Source organism: Pantherophis guttatus, chromosome 2 (assembly GCF_059756535.1).
Source record: "Pantherophis guttatus breed Tessera chromosome 2, ASM5975653v1, whole genome shotgun sequence".
Taxonomy (NCBI): domain Eukaryota; kingdom Metazoa; phylum Chordata; class Lepidosauria; order Squamata; family Colubridae; genus Pantherophis; species Pantherophis guttatus.
In genome coordinates, this window is record NC_142064.1 from 120,397,746 (window position 1) to 120,417,563 (window position 19,818).

The following is a 19,818-nucleotide window of genomic DNA, read 5'->3' on the forward strand; positions in this document are numbered from 1 at the left end:
TGTTACCATACTTTTCAGACACTTTTTTCATCCTTAAAAGAGGGTGGAAATATTGGTGCTCTTAGACACCGAATACAGCCATTTTTGGCCTCCTGAAGCCCCACCCTGTGCATCCCTTTTTGCGAACAATGGGCCCGTTTTTTGCAAAAGCAGGGCATGCAGAGGGTTTGGGAGTCCTGCAGAGTGTTCCTGTGGGCTGGGGCGGGCAAAAACGCCCCCGTTTTTGCAAAAAATGGGCTCGTTTTTGGCCTCCCAAACCCTTCACACATCGTGTTTTTGCCCTCCCCAGCCCCCAGGAGCACTTTGCAGGCCTCCCAAACCCTCGGCGCCCTGCCCCGTTTTTACAAAAAACAGGATGCACAGAGAGTTTGGGAGGCCTGCAGAGTGGGCCGGGGAAGGCAAAAACTTTTTTTTCTTGCTTACCTCTGTAGGAAGTTAGTACCCACCCACCCCTCTCCTAGAAGAATGAAATATTTTAGGAAATATTTAAAAAAGGCAGAATATTATATTTCCCTGGATGAGAAATGGAGAAACATCTTTTAAAGACAAAGCAGCTTTCTCCCTCCCCCCACCTTTGTCAAAGGGCCATTAAGGCCTCAGCCAAGCTCACTCATTCCCCCCCACCTTTGTCAATGGACCATCGTCTGCAACACAATAGGACCCATCTAGCAACAGAAACGCACCACATGGCACCTGGGAAGATTACATCAGCCAGCAAGGCTAGCTAAGACCCCCACCCCCTGGGAGTCTGACAACCAATCAGGATGCCCTTCCTGTGCCCCAGGAAGTTCAAAGCGCAGAGAGGGCATAAAACCAAGGCACACTCAGCATCTCGGCCCTTTTCTGTTCAGGAACTTAAACCTTGTGATCCTGTCCACCATTAAACCATCTTTCCAAGCAGTCTCCATGTTTCCAGTGTCTTTTTCCCCACTTGGAACTGAACCCAGAAGGATATTTCTTGCAACACCTCTTCGAAATCTTTGTGCATCTTATACACCAGTGCATTTTATAGCCCAAAAAATACAGATTTGCTTTTTGCCTGCAGATTTCAAATATAATTCCTTCCAATTTAGGTTGAATGATCTGACTCCTTTAAAGCTGCCGAATTATTTTAGCGCTGGAGGCAGAAGATCTCCCCAATATGCTAAATAACTAACTGTCCTCACTTCCAAATTTACTGCCTGGGGCAGATTACTTGCCTAATGATAAGGCTGGCCTTGCCCTGAGGTGCCCACTCTGTTCTCAGCAATCTGTGGATTTGGGGGATGGATTTAATCTAGCAACTTCTCTCTCTGATTACCATTCTCAACTGCATTTAACAGACAGCCTCCCTTTTTAAGGATTGAGTTGGAATACCTCTAAAAGACCATACAGAGATCTCTCCAATTGGAAATGAAAGAGGTTGCATTGGGATAGGACTGGAGTAGGCTTGCAAAAAAGAGGGGCAGAAGAGTTTTCATAGAATTTTCTACCCTGTTTCCCCGAAAATAAGACACAACTGGAAAATAAGTCCTAGCATGATTTTTCAGGATGCTCCTAATATAAGCCCTACTCCCAAAACAAGCCCCAGTTAAGATTGTCAGCCTAATGGGTGCATTCAGTACCATATTTTCCCCAAAATAAGACCTAACCAGAAAATAAGCCCTAATGCGTCTTTTGGAGCAAAAATTAATATAAAACCCGGTCTTATTTTTGGGGAAACACAGTATATGAAAATGTTGCTCCAAAGAGGAAAGGAAGTCACAGAGAAGTTATAGACCAGAAGTTATAGCACCAGGAGATGATGCACGTTTTCTGATGCTGCTGAACCACAACTCTAAAATCACATCTGCCTCTTGTAAAGCAGCAACCTTTAAGGGACCAAGGCTTCCCCAGCTTTGACATAAGCTGGTAAGGGAAGCTGAGAAGCCCTTGGCAGGCAGGTAGGCAGTCCCCAAAAAGTCTGCTGAGCATAGAAGAAGGGGGAAAGAGAATGACTGGCACCAGAGGGACAACAATAAAAGTCTATCACAAAGAAGATGAAGGAGGGTTGTCGAGAGAGAAATTACCCAAGGAGTAATTTAAGTAAGTTTTTTTTTCTTTTGTAATTTTTTTTCTTTTGTAAATGTACAGTTACAGGTAGTCCTCAACTTACGACTACAATTCAGCCCAAAATTTGCATTGGTAAGCAAGACAGTTGTTAAGTGAATTTTGTCCCATTTTACCACCTTTCTTGCCACAGTTTTTAAGTGAAACACTACAGCTGTTAAGTTAGCAATATGGTTGTTAAGTGAATCTGGCTTCCCCATTGACTTTATTTATTTATTTATTTATTTTATTGGTTCGATTTATATGACGCCCTTCTCTGGAGACTCAGGGTGGCTTACAATGTGTTAAACAATAGCCTTCATACTTTTGTATATACCTGCTTAGTAGGGCTTTCGCCCCCCCCCCAAAGCGGTGTTCTTTTTATACAAAGTCAGCTTATTGCCCCCACAATCCGGGTCCTCATTTTACCTACCTCAGAAGGATGGAAGGCTGAGTCAACCTTGAGCCTGGTGAGATTTGAACTTGCAGTAATTGCAGGCAGCTGGCAGCTAAGTGCCACTTAACAGCACTTCAGTCTGCTGCGCCACCAAGGCTCACCAGACTAGCTGACTTTGCGAGTCAGAAGGCCGGAAAGGGTGATCACATGACCCCCGGACACTGCAGCTGTCATAAATATGAACCAGTTGCCAAGCATCTAAATTTTGTTCACCTGAGCATGGGGATGCTGCAGTAGTCATAAGTGTTAAAAACGGTCATAAGTCACTTTTTTCAGTGCTGTTGTAACTTCGAATGGTCACTAAATGAACTGTTGTAAGTTGAGGATTACCTGTAGTTATCACTTGCAAAGTACAATTGAAAAACCATGCAGCATGTTGTGTTCTCACAGCATACTTACCCATAGTCAGCTGAAGCCAGGTTTATTCAGTGAATACCATTTCCTGGATTTCTCCAGTGTACTGAATCATAAAATGATATCACTAGCATGCTAAATTACAGTGTGGTTGGCTAGATCAGGGGTGGGCAAATGTGACTCTTTTATAACCTGTGGACTTCAACTCCCAGAATTCCTGAGACAGCCAAGCCAAGAGCCACATTTGCACACCCCTGGGCTAGATGATATTCAATGTATTGTCCAAGTAGTGGCCAAAATTGTGGAAACCTTTTGGGAAAAATGTATTTTTGAGGTTTGATGGCTAATAACACTTTTGTTTTGGAGTAGTGCCATAAAATTATATATCAATGGAAAGATAATTTAATCAAGAATGTAATGCTTTTCAATCTTTGTTTGAGAGATAAAAGTGGCTTTTTAAGTGGAATTCTAGATTTTAGGCCAAATTCCTACAGTCTGTACTGAACAGTCCTTGCACTCAACTTCACATTGCATTGCGCCATTTCATCTTGTAAATAGCCAGATGATTTTCTTCTGTCACGTAGGCACAGTCTCTTAATTCTTCTATCATCACTTGTTGTTGTGCACCTTTTCCTGCCTTTACCAGTGTTGTTTTGTAGTGACTGAGTCTCCTTATACCTCTTCAAAAACCTAGAAATGCCACCTTTGGTTAAATTTCCACCAATTTTTCTTCTAATTTCTTTATAATTGTAGCCTTGTTCAATTAATAATACTATTTTTCATCGCTTTCTGGGCGACCAGTCAACTCTGCACCATTACTTTAATTTTATTACATTTTACAAGCTCACTAAATGAAAGAACACAAAAAACCCCAACCAACTTGATAGCGATCACATAACACACTGGCAAATGTCCTCCTCTCAGCTTCAAAACATGATGCCTTGCGCACAGTCACTCACGCCCGTGGTCACTTCCCGTCTGGACTATTGTAACGCTTTCTACATGGGGCTCCCCTTGAGCAGCACCTGGAGGCTCCAACTGGTCCAGAATGTGGCCGCGCGAGTAATAATGAGGGCGACCCGTCGCTCCCATGTAACACCCCTCTTGCGCGAGCTGCACTGGCTCCCGGTGGTCTTCCGGGTGCACTTCAAGGTGTTGGTTACCACCTTTAAAGCGCTCCATGGCTTAGGACCTGGCTATCTAGAAGACCGCATTCTGCCACTGATTGCCTCCCACCGACCGGTATGCTCACACAGAGAGGGCCTCCTCAGGGTGCCGTCAGCCAAACAATGTAGACTGGTGACCCCCAGGGGGAGAGCCTTCTCTGTGGGGGCCCCTGCCCTCTGGAATGAATTACCCCCGGACATACGAAGGATCCCCGACCTCCGCGCCTTCCGTCGTGCAGTGAAGACCCTGTTATTCCAGCAAGCCGCTCTGATAGGATAAATGATTTTAATTTGGTTTTAATGAGGTTTCAAAATTGGTTTTAAAATGAGAGTTTAAATTCAGCCTATGATTTAATTATTTTAATCTGCTTTTAAATTCTATTCTGTACATTGTTTTTATTATGGCTGTTCACCGCCCTGAGTCCTTTGGGAGAAGGGCGGTATATAAATTAAATTAAATAAAAAAATAAAAAAAATAAATGACATCGATAACTGAATCCTACTGTGATCTGATTGGCTCATTGCCAAAACAAGATGACACCTGATTGGCTCTCATGCTCATTGGCTACAATCAGATGAAGGAAAGCTACCTGATATCAACCTAAGCAAGTTGTGCTTCCTTTTTCTGGTTATTTGGCTATAAATTTTCATAGAATACAGATAATTGAACAAACTTCGTTGCATTACATTCTTAATTAAATTATCTTTCCATTGATATGTAATTTTATGGTACTACTCCCCCCCAAAAAAAGCGTTATTAGCCATCAAACCTCAAAAATACACTTTTTCCAAAAGGTTTCCACAATTTTGGCCACTACTGTACAAACTCAGTTTATTAATAGGAATAGCCAACACCCTAGATCAGGGGTATCAGACTGGATTTCTTTGAGGGCCGGATCAGCATTGTAGTTGTCTTCTGTAAAATCTCCATTCCCACCCCACTCCAGGGGAAGGATACTGCAAAATCCCCATTCCCTCCCCACTCCTGGGAGAAGGATATTGCAAAATCTCTATTCCCACTCCACACTGGGGCCAGCCAGAGGTGGTATTTGCCAGTTCTCCGAACTACTCAAAATTTCTGCTACCGGTTCTCCAGAACCTGTCAGAACCTGCTGGATTTCACCCCTGGACTGGATGAAACCAGGCTTAATACCAATAGCACTAATTGTGAGAGGGATCTTGGAGTCTTAGTGGACAACCAATTAAATATGAGCCAACAAGGGAGGTACTAATACCACTCTATAAAGCCTTAGTAAGACCACACCTAGAATACTGCATTCAGTTTTGGTCATCACACTATTAAAAAAGATGTTGAGACTCTAGAAAGAGTGCAGAGAAGAGCAACCAAAATTATTAGGGGACTGGAGGCTAAAACATGATGAATGGCTGCAGGAACTGGGCATGGCTAGTCTAGTGAAGAGAAGGACCAGGGGAGACATGATAGCAGTGTTTGAGGGGCTGCCTCAGAGAGGAGGGGTTCAAGCTATATTCCAAAGCACCCAAAGGCCAGACAAGGACTAATGGATGGAAACTGAACAAGGAGGGATTCAACTTAGAAATAAGGAGAAATTTTCTGACAGTGAGAACAATCAACCAATGGAACAGAAGTTGCCTTCAGAAGTTGTGGGAGCTTCATCACTGGAAGCTTTCAAGAATAGACTGGGCTGCCATTTGCCAGAAATGGTGTGGGGTCTCCTCCTTGGGTGGGGATTGGACTAGAAGACCTACAAGGTTCCTTCCAACTCTGTTAATCAGTTAAATTGCTGCATATGCCAGTCACCACTGCCGTGAATCCTGAATAGTGATAGACCAGCTGACAAAATATTTCTCTTCCTTTGAAAGAGGATAGTGTTATTGACATGTACTGTAGTGTTTTTTGCAATATTTTCTCCAACTGCAAATGTTCAAACGGAGCATAAGGGGACAAGTGATTTCCAGGTAGCCATGCTCCCAAGAGAAGCTGGTCTGTTAATTCTATATCAGAGTCCTGTAGCTCCTGGCATTCCAGAAGTATTTATTTGCAGCTCACCCACAGCTTTCAACAGTAATTTACAGGCTTTGGACAGGATCAAAGAGATTACTGGACTGTCCTTAAAAGAGCTGTGGATTATTGCTGGAGACCAGCCAGGATGACGAGCATTTGTCAAAGCAGTCCGAGAAATGAGCGTATTTTGATGGCATCTAACTAATTTGTGGCAACCATAGCCCTAAGATAGGAAGTACATAGGAGGTACATAGATGTAGAGGACTTTTGGGAGAGGAAGTTGAGCCCTCCAACTTTTAACTTTCTGGATCTAGCCCAGCTACTAGAGAGTAGCACTAGTGGGCTAAAATGGACTCTTGGAGAAACAGAGTTTCTTTTTAACACTTTTCAAAGGACAATGAAATAATATTTGTGCTTGGCATACTTTTTTTCACTACACCATGTGTTGATTATATCCTGTCCTGGCCTGTTTTGTAATTCGCAACAGGCTGGAAATGACCTAACTTCCATGCCCATTTTTGCTTTTAAACCTGAGTTCCCAAATCAAATAGCTATGTTAATATAGCCTGGCAAGCAGCAAGGACAACCTCAATACAGCTACCTGATTCATACAGCATGTGGCAAAAAATGGCTGTATGGTACCAATACGCTGAACTATAAAATTCTAGAGCTCACTTTAGACTAGTTGGTCATGTTTTGATCAGATCAGAATCTGTTCCAACTCACTAACACAATTATATTTTGGATAAATAAACCACAGAGCTGTAGATCCATGTGACAAAAAGAAGCTATAAAGGGGATCATAATTCTTGCCTCACTAGTTAACCCATATGTCCATTTAAATGCAGCCTCTAAAGATTAATGGACCGATACTTGAACTGGTTAAAAGGTGTTAATTAAATTAATTCAATAATGTATCTTTCTTTAAAATGGGTTATATTTGTCTATTATATTTCTTCCTGTCATATTTTGTATAGAATCATTTGAAGTCCCAAGCAACAATGTTTATTTTGGAATGTTGGTTTATTATTTACAGTGTAAAATAAATTCCCCATTCACTTCAGCTCAATTCTTGGAAGTCCACAGAGTTTCTTTTGATGACCCTATCGTACTGATCGAGCATCAACTTCTGAGAAGCTTTTTTAACTTCCCAGTTTAATTTGCAGCCTTGAGAGTTCTAGACTGTACCTCCATCCCAATATTAAATAGAGCCGAAGTGTGATGGTTTGTGGGAATGACCTTGGGAGACAGGAGGAAGAGATGCAAGAGGTATCTGTCCCCAGAAGGAAAAAGAGCATGGGAAGCATTTCAGAAAGAGACCCTCTCTAGTTTTCCAGAGAGGAAAGGAGGGGAGAAATACTTTTAGACCAGCAAGATTCTGTTATAATAAGATAAGAGCTAGTATTCATTGTTGTGCTTCTTATTTGGATTTCCCACAAGGCTAATAGTAGGCAAAATCAGGTGATCAGGTCACCTGTTGAGACAATTTACTCTACAGCCTTCTTAAAAGGGCAAGTTATAATAATGAAGGCAGTAGAACTGTATCCATCAAGGATCCACATCAGCGAAGAGCCTGGAAGTGACACTCTCTTTAGCTCTCTTTCAGAAATTCTCCTGGCTTGGGTCACAGTTTCCTGAAATGTACACATTGCCCCCACCCTTCATGTAAAGCTATGCTGGACGAACCAATCTGTGATGTGGTAGGCTGAAGACTTTCCCATAACAAATCCACCAGCCGGGAGGTTCTCAGCATTGGGGCTTGAAATAACAGGTCGGCTGCTTTCATAAGAAGATTTACTGTTGGTAGAATATACCAGCTGCTGGCTAGGCAACATGAAGCTTGCGTTCCATTACATCTCAGGAACAGCAATTTGGGCAAAGCTGTTATAAAGTAACAAATTATTCAAAACTCAATCAGTGGAAACACTTCAGATTCTGAGAAGATCCTTCCAAATTATGTCTTCTCTGGAAATTGTGGTTGCTTACTTCATTGGCACCTCACATGTTGTTGACTTCATTGTAGGAGATCCGCCCACAGTATGAAGCAACTCTCAGGCTTCCACATTTTTATGAGTAACTGAAGTTAAGCAAACATCCTGGAGAAATGTTGTTTCTGTTTTGAGAGGTGCATGGAGGTACATTGGTTGCTTTTTCCTCTGGTTCAATCTTCTTCTATTCCAATGAATAAACACCCAGAGGTTTCATTCCCCCATGGACTACCCATGGCATTGGGTTCTGCAGTAAAAGGGAAGGATGCCAAGAACGCACAAGTGTTTCCCATGAGGCCAGGAAGAAAAGATAATCTGCCAACTGCTAGCCACTGAAAGCTAAGTTAATAATTGCACATGCATACTCCTAGAGGAAGGAAACTCTTTATTTGTATAGGGCAGCAAAGGAAGGAAGAACCTGCGCTAGCCCTGTGTATATATGTTGATTCTTAGACTTTGCAGCTGGGCTGTGAGGTCAGTCTCCAAAGCTGTGAGAGCAAACACGATTCCATCTCTTCCTAAAGAAAAGCATCTCAGCACTCCAGCATCTTGACTGGGCATCTTTCACTGTACAGAGATAGAGGCAAATCTTCAGGATGCATCTGTACACCAATTCTGCTGCCTAGATTTTGTGCCAAGATTTTGGAATGTGTATGTCCAGGTATAAAATAAGCCCTTTCAGGCAAATTAGTAGGTATTTTTTTATTGTGCTTGATGCATTTTGCTGCTTCTATTGAGACCAGGTGAAGAATTGTGCAGGCAGAAGCTCCATCCATTACTATTTGAAATCCTGTACATTGCTGCCCTTGTACTGTTGTCCATGTCTGTATGATGTTTAGACTCTAGGGTCCACTTTACAGTTTCAAGGGCTGAACTTCTGCACTTCTTTAAAACAGAACAGGTAGTAGCAAGATGTTGTATATGTCTACACTGCGATAGTGTAAATCTCAATATGATCACCTCAATATATAGAATGAATTCAAACTTGGTATGGGTTCATTTTCATCGAGCAGAAAAATTAACACAATAGATATCCAGATGGGACGCTTGTGTGCATAGGAGTCCCAGTCAACCTGAATCATCCAGAAATCTATGCAGCAAAACAGCTTTCTGTGAATGTAATTAATGCAGATGCACATTCCCACATGCAGCAGGATCAATTGTGCCAATATGGAAATGCCTGTTCCCATTAGTTGACTGAATACCAAAGAATTATATTTTATTTTTGTCTGTGTGGGACATCTTATCCACTTGGCCCCATCCAGCCCATGCTACAAGTTCACTAGAAGCAAGTACAGATTTTCAAACCTTAAAAAGAATGTTTGCCGATTCAGAACATGTAGCTTGTGGAAGCAAAAGTAAGCCAACAAAAGCACTTTTAAAAATCAGAATCTTTTAATGTATAATAATTATTATAAGATTTACTTTAAAAAATAATTTGCTTTCCATAACTGCCCTGCACTAAAGCTGCTTCCTCACTGTCTTTTCATCTCCAGTTAAAAAGCCAAAAAGGCACCTGCAGAGTTACTTAAAAACCCTGACCCTGTTTGACCCTGTCAAGTCACTTGTGTGTCTACAACCAGCAGAAGAACCAGCTTCAATGTTTCATTCCAGAAGAACTTCTAAGGATGGGCAACCACGCCCGTGTTGTTCATTACTCGACTCTGTGGGTGAATTTCAGACTCGTCCTTCATCAAAACAGCCAACTTCTGCAAATGCACTACAGAATCAGATCCTATTGGGGTTGAGGGATGTGGTTTCCCTCCAGATTGGTAAACTAGCATTTCTTTGCACAGGAAATGTGGGTGGCAGTATTGTATGAAAGCTAGCTTCTGAAACCTTGCATGGTGTGCCTTCTGAATGCAAATTGATTGAGTTCTTAGATGCCTCGTGGCTTTGGCATGCAAAGCAACATGGATCTGCATGTACCCATGAGTGATTCCTGAACTTTGTGAAGCACAAGCCCAGCCAAATGTTCATCTATATGCATCTTGCAGACACATGCACATTTCACATTGGATCATGTTTGCACACTACATGCAATGCACATGATATCTCCCACATCCCAAGAGAGAGAAAGAGCACAAGGCAGAATTGTATGCCTGCATGTCTAAAGCTTGGGCCAACATCTGACCTCCCCAGTACGCTGTGATGAGTCTTCTACGTCAAGGGAAAGAACCGAGTGGTGGACAGTAGATCTGATGAGAAGCAAAGGACTGTCAATCAAGTAATTTAGATCAAAGTTTTTTTTTTCTTGCTTTTACTGACACTGCACTTCCTGCTCAGGAAATGCTAGAGATGCTTTGTCTAACTTCCTCTTGCCACAATCCTTTGCCAAGAGAAACTCCACACCTGCTATGCTTTTTCAGCACGGAAACCCACAACAGACAGAAGCCAAACAAACCATGCTAACAGGGCCATGGTGCACCTGTGACTGGCTGAGGCATGCTGAAACTGCCTGCTGGACGGCAATCGAACCGGAGGGGCACAGCCTGATATGAATCCCCTCCAGCACACGAATCTTGTTTGCTTTATGCACACAGGAGGTTGCATGCTCATTCATTTGGCTATGGCTGCCTCTAGCAGAGAAGAGAACATAACTGCCTTCTGTGTGGCTGAGGAGAAAAAGGTACCCCGGCCTTTGTAGTTCTCAACTTGAGTGACCAGTGGAACAGAATGGACAAAGAGGATTGCAGGCCACCACAGCAAAAAGAGTGATTGTGCTATATTGGATGGAGAGAGGGTGGGTGGATGGCGGCGGCGGCAGCAGCAGCCCCTCTACTGCATGGTCATGAAAGATAAGAGAGGGAGGGAAAGACACTTGAACAGTGATTTTTAATGCTCCAGAGAAGCCTTCCTTTACCGGTGCCTGCTAGATATTTAAAGGTTCCTACTTTAAGAATTCCCCACCGTTAGGAGTTCTCATGTTCTGACACATTTGGAAAATACCAGGTTAGGTAAGGCTGCTCCACAGACTTCCTGAGAAATCAGGAAACGATTAATCAGTGAAAATTAATATACAGCAGCAAAATTCGTACAAAATACCCACCGACTCAGCTTCCCTCCAGAAGGCTGTTACAGGCGAATCTAGGGCATGTTTGTAGGATAGAGTAACTCTTAAACCCAGCTCCATGTAAATTCACTGAAATGGAGACTGGAATCCCCGTAGGTTGCAGAATATTCTGCAGACGTTCCAAAATCCACCTTGGGCAGAACAAAATGAGCAATAAACTGCTCCACAGGTAACTCACCTGCCAATAGTGGTCTTCTTTCTCATTGGAAAAACTCCTGATAAATCTCAGGAGCCCAGGGTTTCTACAAATGTCATTTTAAAAGCACTGGCTTTAGAAAGCTGCAGACCACAAAGGGTTGGAAATTGTAGCAATGGAAACACCATCACAGTTCTTGGGAAAAGGGAATGGCGGCCAGAGAATTGAAAAGTCTGCTGCCCAATTCCAGGAGAACTGCACGAGGTGGCTTCTGAAAGCTATCATTGCATAGTGTGGTTGTGAGGAAATGGGATGGGGAGGGCGAAATGAAAAAATGCCTTTGCATAGTGTGAGTGGAGGAGAAGACCCTGAACAAAAACAAACACTGGAAAGGAGAATATGGCCTAATCCAGCTGGAGATGGCCAGTGCCACTAACCACTGCCAGGCACTGTGTAGTTCTTAACATGATTGTACTGAGCCCAACATTGCTTGGCTTAACTCCGTCTCTTTACCTCCATGCCCTTTCCTCTCTCTGGGTTGCCCTTTTGTACTTCTTCCTCTCCTTGGCCCATACAGACCCCCCAGAGGGCCCGGGACAGTCGTTCCTTACTGGGTACTAGCCAAGGCCCAGGGACCAAGTCTGACCGCAATTTCCTGCTAGGCCGGGGAGAAAGTAGCTTGTGGCTGTCACTCTCGCTCTCCCCATTGGTTCCCTGCTTATGAGGCCTCCAACCCTGTTCTCTGTCCTCTTCTTCCTCTCCCTGAGCCTTGCTGGAGCTCTGGTGCAACTGGCCAGACTGGTGGGCTTTAGGGAGCTGCTGCCTGACGTTGCAAAGTGCTGCTTCTCTGTCATCTCCATCGCCGAGGTTCTGTCCCACATGCTGGGAGACCATGGACCGGTTTGGTTTCCTGTGCCGGTGCCTGGCTTTGTCCTCAGCCTCTAGCACCTGCTGTGTCTTGGTGGAGCTCTGGCTGAACACACGATCTAGGAAAAACAGGAGATCAGTGAGTAGAACAAAAGAGATTTGGTTTGAAGAAAGAGCTGATAGGACAGGCCCCAAAGAACCAAATGCTATTGCAAGCTCTCTACTGTGTCTAAGTATTGGTTGACATTAGATTATAGAAACAATGACATTCTAGTCAAGGCCAAATAAAAGTGGAACCAGGGTAGGGAGTTATTGGTAGAGAGCTATTGTTGGGTGAAGCCAGGGCAAAATGGATTTTACTAGATTCTTAGGTACCTCAGGATTACTTTTCTAGAAGAATAGAGTTTATTGGCTGAACAAATAGACTCAAATGTGCAATAGTTGGCAACCATATCTACAATTTACAAATCTAGACTATTCAAGATGTTGCTAAGGAATGCCTTTCCTCTGAACTTTCAGGGGGAACAACTGCTTCCTGGACTATTCCAAGAGACCACTTGCTCTCTGATTTCCAGAATACTTGTCTCTAGAAATCCCATGGGTTAATTTCTGTCAGGATAGGAATTTGATCTTTGGAAATGATTTCCCTGATCAAGATTCATTCAACTATGATAGTGGACAATATGTCAAACAATCATAGCTGCCTTTTGGCCCTTGGCACTTCAGGAGAGTAGTATACCAAATGTCTGCCTTGGGGAGCTAACACAGATCTCTTGTCTGTGATTATATTATTATATTTCCTAACATACTAATACATGGAAAATAAATAAGTGAAAAATTAAAAATTAATAATTACAAGCAACGATAGCTATGGGGCACAGTATAAAATATCTAACTTCTGCATTACAAAAGCTTAATTGATTCTATTTGTCAGGGTAATGATGATTTAATAGCTGACCAGCTGCTGTAATGTTGTAATGCTGTAATGCTGTAATACTGAAATGATGATGCAATGAGAATGAGTCAGCAGGGTTCTTTAACTGTTATCACTTTAAGAGGCTGTATATATAAGAGAGGCCCTGTGAGAGCGTCCCTCTCTGTGTGTATGCTTCTATGCTATAGTTGATGATTGATTGCCTGATTTTGCCTAGTATGTGTATGTATATATTCCTTGTAGATAAACCACTATTTCAAAGACAAACCTCTGTTTATTGTATTTTGCTACTGGGTTGTCTCAAAATAGTCACACTGTGTGCACTCTGACCACTATTGATCAATCTTTAGTGCAGGGTCCTGTTGTCCCAGGTCCTTCAAATCCTATCCTCTGTTTTTGAAGATGTTACGGTATCTACTATTGGCCCTAAACTTTAAATTTGATCTCCACAATTCTAATGTCTAGATAGCTGCTTTTAAAGAGAGCAAACACTAGAATTGATGATAAATTTATTTTAAAAATTGATTTCAGCACAGAAGCCTGGGCAATCATAGTTTTTTTACCATTGTAAATTCTAATTAATCAGCATTGCAGGTTTTGTTGCTAACATACAAAGCTGATATTTTTAAAGCTCTGTCCTGAAAGAGGGGAAATAAGTTTAATCAGACTGCAATCCATGTTTCTCCAAATAAACTCCGCTGCCTAAAAAGATCACATCTGTCTTCTCAAGTGGCTTATGTGGCTTTTGCTCCCTTTCTATTGCTATGCAGAATTGTAGAATGCACAAGCATTGGAGTAGGCTTCTTTGGGATAAAAGCTAAGGAAAGAAATCAGGGAGACTGAGGGCGGATTTTAAATGGGGGAAGGGAACAGGGGAATGAGGGTTGGCTTCAATGGGATCATCTTCCCCTACAGAAAGAGATGGGAGCTCCCTTATCACATGCTAGCTTGGATGTGATTCCCCAGGAAACCAAGGAAGAGATGGGGGAGTGGCTGAGTGGTAGGGTTGGTCCCACTGGGGGCTGGGCACCCACCATTTATGTTCGACCCGTCCCACGAGGCAGAAGCAGGGTTCCCCCCGGGGGGAGTTGGTCACGCAGAGAGCCAGGCTGGCCAGCAGCTGCCCTGTGGGGCGGAGACAGATAGAGACTTGGGGGGGTGAGGAAGTGGCAGGAAAATCACAAGGCCAGCACAGATCAGGAAGGCGGGGGAGGGGGGGTGTATGAAGCCAATCACAGACCAGAAAGGTTAAGATGAAGTTGGCACAGATTAGGTGGGAAGAGGGAATCAGACAGTATCATGTGCGGGTTGGGTTAGTGCATGGAGGGTTGGACATACGAAGGGCAACGGGGCAGGAAAGAAAAAAGAAGAGAAGAGAGGGGTGAATATTGAAGACCCAAAATCTGCTCCTGCAAAGGACCTTCAAAGGAAAAAGGCAGCTAAAGAGGCTTTTGGGGAAAATACTAATTGCATGATTTGTTGCTCTAGATTGTAACTCCTCTCTTAAATCAGAGAAGGCTAATGCCCTCTTCTCCCTCTGTTTATTTCTGGGGTAAGAGTCACCAGAATATCCTGCCATTCAATAAAGATTGAAAAAAGGACATTGTAGGTCAACCCCTCTGGACTGGAACCTATGCCTTAGCACATTTGTGGCATTAGCACAAAGATGGGGAACTATGGCCCCTTTATCATTTGTGGACTTCAACTCCCAGAATTCCTGAGCCAGCCATGCTCAGGAATTCTGGGAGTTGAAATCTACAAGTCATAAAAGGGCCACAGTTCCCCACCCCTGCATTAGAGCAGGATATTTAGCGCAAAGCAGATGATTTCTTATTTAAGGAAGGAAGGGAAGAGAGGAGAGGCCAGAAGAGACATGGACGTACCATAGTCGGGAATGAATCCATTGCCCCTCTTCAGCACCAGTCGCATTCGGCTCCCACCGCTGCGGATGTGTTCCACCGCCTGTGCATGCGTCATTCCTGCTGTGGACTCCCCGTTGATTTCCACCAGCTGGTCGCTCACCTGTCACAGTGTTTTAGCATGAAAAAGCCACCATCCCCACAAACAGGTTGCGGGTGTGTCTGAGTTTTCCCAAAGCATTTCCATGTGTTTTCAAGCTTTTAGTCACAAATGTCGAGAGCTACAGTAGAACATACAGGTAGTTGTTGTTTAGCAACCGCCTCTTTTAGCAACTGTTTGCAGTTGCGACAGTGATGGAGGGGGGGGAAAACCCCACTTTCAATCCATGCTCACATTTATGACCATCACAGGTCTGTAAAGCAGCTTTAGATCATAAGCGCAGTTGCAGTTTCACTTACTGATCGCTTTGCTTGACAACCGAGTGGCTGGTCCCAATTGTGGCCACTAAACAAGGACAACTTGTATATTTTTTGTCAGAGTCTGCAGTGGATATGAAATTCTTGGATTTGTGCATTAAATACCCAGAGTTGTATTGACAGAGAGCTCAAACTGTTTTGCTTATTGCAAAATTATTCTAGAATACGTTGGGAAGACAAATATATTACCCTTGTATTTCAGATGGAAACTTGTGGAATAATTACTTCCTTAAAATTACTTAGCAGTGATAAGTAAAGTAAGGTTAGAACTGGCTATGGCTAAGATTAGAAACTGACTTGCAAATCATATTCTTAAAATAAAACTTCAGATTATACCATTAAACATACACCTGGATTATCAAGTGAAACCATAAAACAAGAGAATCTGATCAAGTGATATCAATCATCTGATAACTCTTTTGGGGCTATTAAGCTGCTGTTGCTAGGAAGGGCCCAGAAGCCAGCTCTTGTATTTGGTGGTGAATATTGTGTTATAAGCAGTGGTGAAATCTAAAATTTGCTACTACCGGTTCTGTGGGCGTGGCTTGGTGGTGGTGGGGTAATGTGACTGGGTGGGCGTGGCCTTTTTTTTTTTTTTTTACTTTTAAAACCATTTTTTCTACAACCTCTTCGGCGAAGAGTTTGTAAAAAAATGCTTTCAAAAGGCTCTGGCGATCCCAGCTGAGTTGTCTGATTGGCAGAGACTTTTTTTCTTTTGAATGCCTCTGCCGATCAGGCAAATCAGCTTGGATCGTCAGAGGCATTTAAAAGAAAAAAAGAGTTTTTTTCTTTTAAAAGCCTTTGATGATCCCAGCTGAGCCGTGCGATCATCAGAGGCTTTTCTTTTTACTTTTAAAAGCATTTTTTCGACCGAAGAGGTTGTAGAAAAAATGCTTTTAAAAGTTAAAAAAAAAGCCTCTGATAATTGTGCGGCTCAGCTGGGCATGGGGGGAGGCAGGGATTTTTGCTACCGGTTCTCCGAACCACCCGCCTCCATCGCTACCGGATCAGGCGATCCGATCCGAACCAAGAGCATTTCACCCTGGTTATAAGTTATAATGAAAAGTGAGTGAAATGTGAATTGGGTAAATGAAGGTTATATATTTATTCATTTCTAGGTACCAGGCAGTATATATTCCATCTATTAAAAGAAAAGTATAAGTTTTTAAAAATCCAAATTAGCTTCAAGGACTTGCATGCTTTTGTGTGATATAGGGTGCCATAGTGATAATCCTCAACAAAGAATTTCTGCTCACAATCTGCATCAGAGACAGGAATTCCTATCTTTGACATCCCTTTTTGTTGGAAGAAAATTGGGAAATATGCTTGTGTACAAGCACAGAGTTATAAGGGTGCCTTAAACTGTTCCAGTGTTTCTATGAATGGGCAGATCTCTTACATCCTGAAGAAGAACAAATGGGGTCTAAAGCAGGGGTGAATCTAAAATTTGTTACTACCGGTTCTGTGGACGTGGCTTGGTGGTGGGGGTAATGTGACTGGGTGGGCGTGGCCATTTTTTTTTTTTTTTACTTTTAAAACCAAGAGGTTGTAAAAAAATGCTTTCAAAAGGCTCTGACGATCCCAGCTGAGTTGCCTGATCGGCAGAGACTTTTTTCTTCTAAATGCCTCTGACGATCAGACAACTCAGCCTGGATTGTCAGAGGCATTTAAAAGAAAAAAGTCTCTGCCAATCAGGCAACTCAGCTTGGATTGTGGGAGGCATTTAAAAGAAAAAAAGGGTTTTTTTCTTTTAAAAGCCTTTGATGATCCCAGCTGAGCCGTGCGATCATCAGAGGCTTTTCTTTTTACTTTTAAAAGCATTTTTTCAGAACCGGTAGTAAAAATTTTAGAACCCACCCCTGGATATATACATATGTTCCCTTGCCAAGTAATATAAGACTAGATGGCTGTCTGCTATGCTCGATCCAGCCTATGTTCTAGAATGCTAGATTGTACAACAGCTAAGGTTTCAGGAATGTGTGTGTGTGTGTGTGAGAGAGAGAGAGAGAGAGAGAAAGTCATTTTCATCTGCAAGTCTCAACAAGTCTCCTAAAACCGATCCACGTCTGCCTGGCCTCAGCAACTTTGCATTGGTGCTCATTTCCTGAGAACATCACATACCTGAATCTTGCCACATTGCTGGGCTGGCCCACCTTCCATAAGAGCTAAGACATAGATGTCCATATTATATTCACTTCCGCCCCTTAGACTGAATCCGAAACCGCTGGGCCCTCGTAACAGATCCACTGAATACTGGCCAGACTCCTGTGAAACAGGGAGAGATCACAATCCAGAGAAGGCTGCTGATCCAATGTCTTTTCTTAACAACAGCAACCCACAGAAAAACTATGTGAATAAGAAAATCATTTTAGGGGCCAAACTAACTTTTGCAATGGAAATCACTGAAGTATCCTGCAATCTGTACATTCACAACAAATATTCAATATAAGTAAGGAAAACATTGTCTGTAGTCAAGAAATAATCATGGAAGTCTCAATAGTTACATCTTTCAAAATTTTAAAAAAAACCATTTTTACTGCTATACTGTAAATAGGCTAAAACTGTGTTTCTCAACCTCAGTAACTTTAAGATATGTGGATTTGAACTCCCAGAATTTCCCAGCCAGTATTCTGGGGAATTCTGGGAGTTGAAGTCTACTCATCTTAAAGTTGCTGAGAAACATTAGGCTAGAACCCACACCTCACAGGAAGTGTACATCATCTGATTATTCCCAGGATTCTGAGCAGGATTTTCACATTTAGTGAAAAATACCATTTGGTATGCTTTAAAATGGAAAAGAACATCATCTGTGACAACAGAATTATATTTTTATTTTATCAATTTGTTGTTTTAAAAAAACCCTGCTCAACCTTAAAGATTCTAGATTGGTTGAGGTGCACTGCCAATCAACATTTAATGCTGGAGCCATATGTGAATGATACTAAGGCATCTGAGCTGGGTTACAATTGAACATAAATTACCATGAGTTTCCTCATTTTAAATAAAATCTGATCTGAATTACAGGATAACAACTTTAATACCCTTTATTGAATTACACCCATTTACTTTTCTGTCTCATGCAACACAAGAGGAAGACAATATTCAACCAATGTAACAAGGAAGTGGTTGAGTCCTAAAGACATATTCTGGCCCACCGCAAATAAAGGAACAAGCATTCCTTACAATTAACTGGAGACCACAAACACCAATCAGGGAAATGAATTGCGTCTGACTGACTACAGAGCCATTGCCAACTTCATGCTGCCTGACCAGCATCAGGCAGCAAGCCTCCATGTCTGTCTGTCTAGACCGGGTTGCCCCCGGTTCGGATCGGTTCGCAAGAATCAGTAGTAAAACCAGTGGGAGGCTCTGCCCATTGACCCGGATGTCATCACAGGTAATCTGCGCATGCGGGCGCGATGTGAACTGGTAGTAAAGGTAAGTAGAACCCACCCCTGGTCTAGACTCTATAAGTTATCTTAGCCTTCCCCAATGTATGCTTTCAGATGGATTGGGAATACTAAAACTCTCAGGAATAGTGGATTCAAAACATTTGAAAGGAATCAAGCTGGGGAAAGCTGAGCCAGAAATCTGGATTTCTCACTTAAAAATGTAATGGATTCCTAGAAACAAACCAAGTTAAAAATCCAAGTGTCTACACAGAATCTCAGACTCAATGGAACAGGCTAAATGTGTAACATAGGTTGTTGGAAATTTTTAACCCAACTAACAGAAAACATTTACTGGGCTTCCCATAGATTCTTAAGTTTTACTGAATCTTTAGAAGAAATTGCTGCAGGGATGGTTGGGAAGCATTTGAGAACTCTCTTCAAGGTTGTCCACAGAGGAGGATAGTGGTTGTGCAGCCCAAGGCCTTCATGCAAAAAAAGGGTGTGGTTTGGTTAAAAAAGATGAGGCCATCATCTTGATTTTGAACACCTTCTGTTACACCTCTTTTTGGCAACCCCTCTTTTGATTCCTTGCATCTCTTGAGGTTCACTTGCTATTCTACATTTTTAAGAACAACATAGAATTATTCCTTCTGACCACAAGAACACGTTTCAACACCTTGACCAATCTACTCTGCTTTTTCCCCTCACACTTACTCTACTGTTCCCTTTCTGAAGAAACTACAGGTACCATCCAACTCTTCATCATCCTCCAGGTTGACCAGTCACCCGTTCTGAATCTCCTGACTGGTTGGCAGATGGGCATCTTGTTCTACCCCTTCTCTCAGATTGTGGCAGTTATTGGCCGTGGAGGAGGAAGAGATGTGCCTGTGGCACAAGGACAGCTAATCCTGAAGTGGAAAGGCTAGTGTGGGCAGAACCAGCATGTTGCAGGAAATGAGGTAAGCCCTAGTAGAGGAAGCCTGCAGAAGAACCCTTCCAGATATCTCTAACTCAGCCTCACCTCTATTTTCCTCAGAGGAGTTTGGAAGCACCTTTTCTGACTG

The 19,818-nt window shown here is 42.6% G+C and overlaps 1 protein-coding gene across 2 annotated transcripts in view; it reads right to left on the minus strand.

Moving 5' to 3' along the window:
- Nucleotides 1–9,392: 9,392 nt before the first annotated feature.
- The window catches only part of MAGIX (MAGI family member, X-linked), a 35,177-nt gene continuing 24,751 nt past the window's right edge, over nucleotides 9,393–19,818 (minus strand). The window contains exons 8-11 of one of the 2 annotated variants that reach the window (XM_034434085.2): nucleotides 17,484–17,627; nucleotides 14,910–15,048; nucleotides 14,061–14,175; nucleotides 12,076–12,211 (exon numbers count right to left, since the gene is read on the minus strand). In XM_034434085.2, the coding sequence (XP_034289976.2) occupies nucleotide 12,211; nucleotides 14,061–14,175; nucleotides 14,910–15,048; nucleotides 17,484–17,627 (399 nt within the window). In that variant the 3' untranslated portion in view covers nucleotides 12,076–12,210. Of the gene's footprint in view, nucleotides 12,212–14,060; nucleotides 14,176–14,909; nucleotides 15,049–17,483; nucleotides 17,628–19,818 lie in introns of both variants that reach the window. The other variant, XM_034434083.2, reaches the window with a different exon arrangement.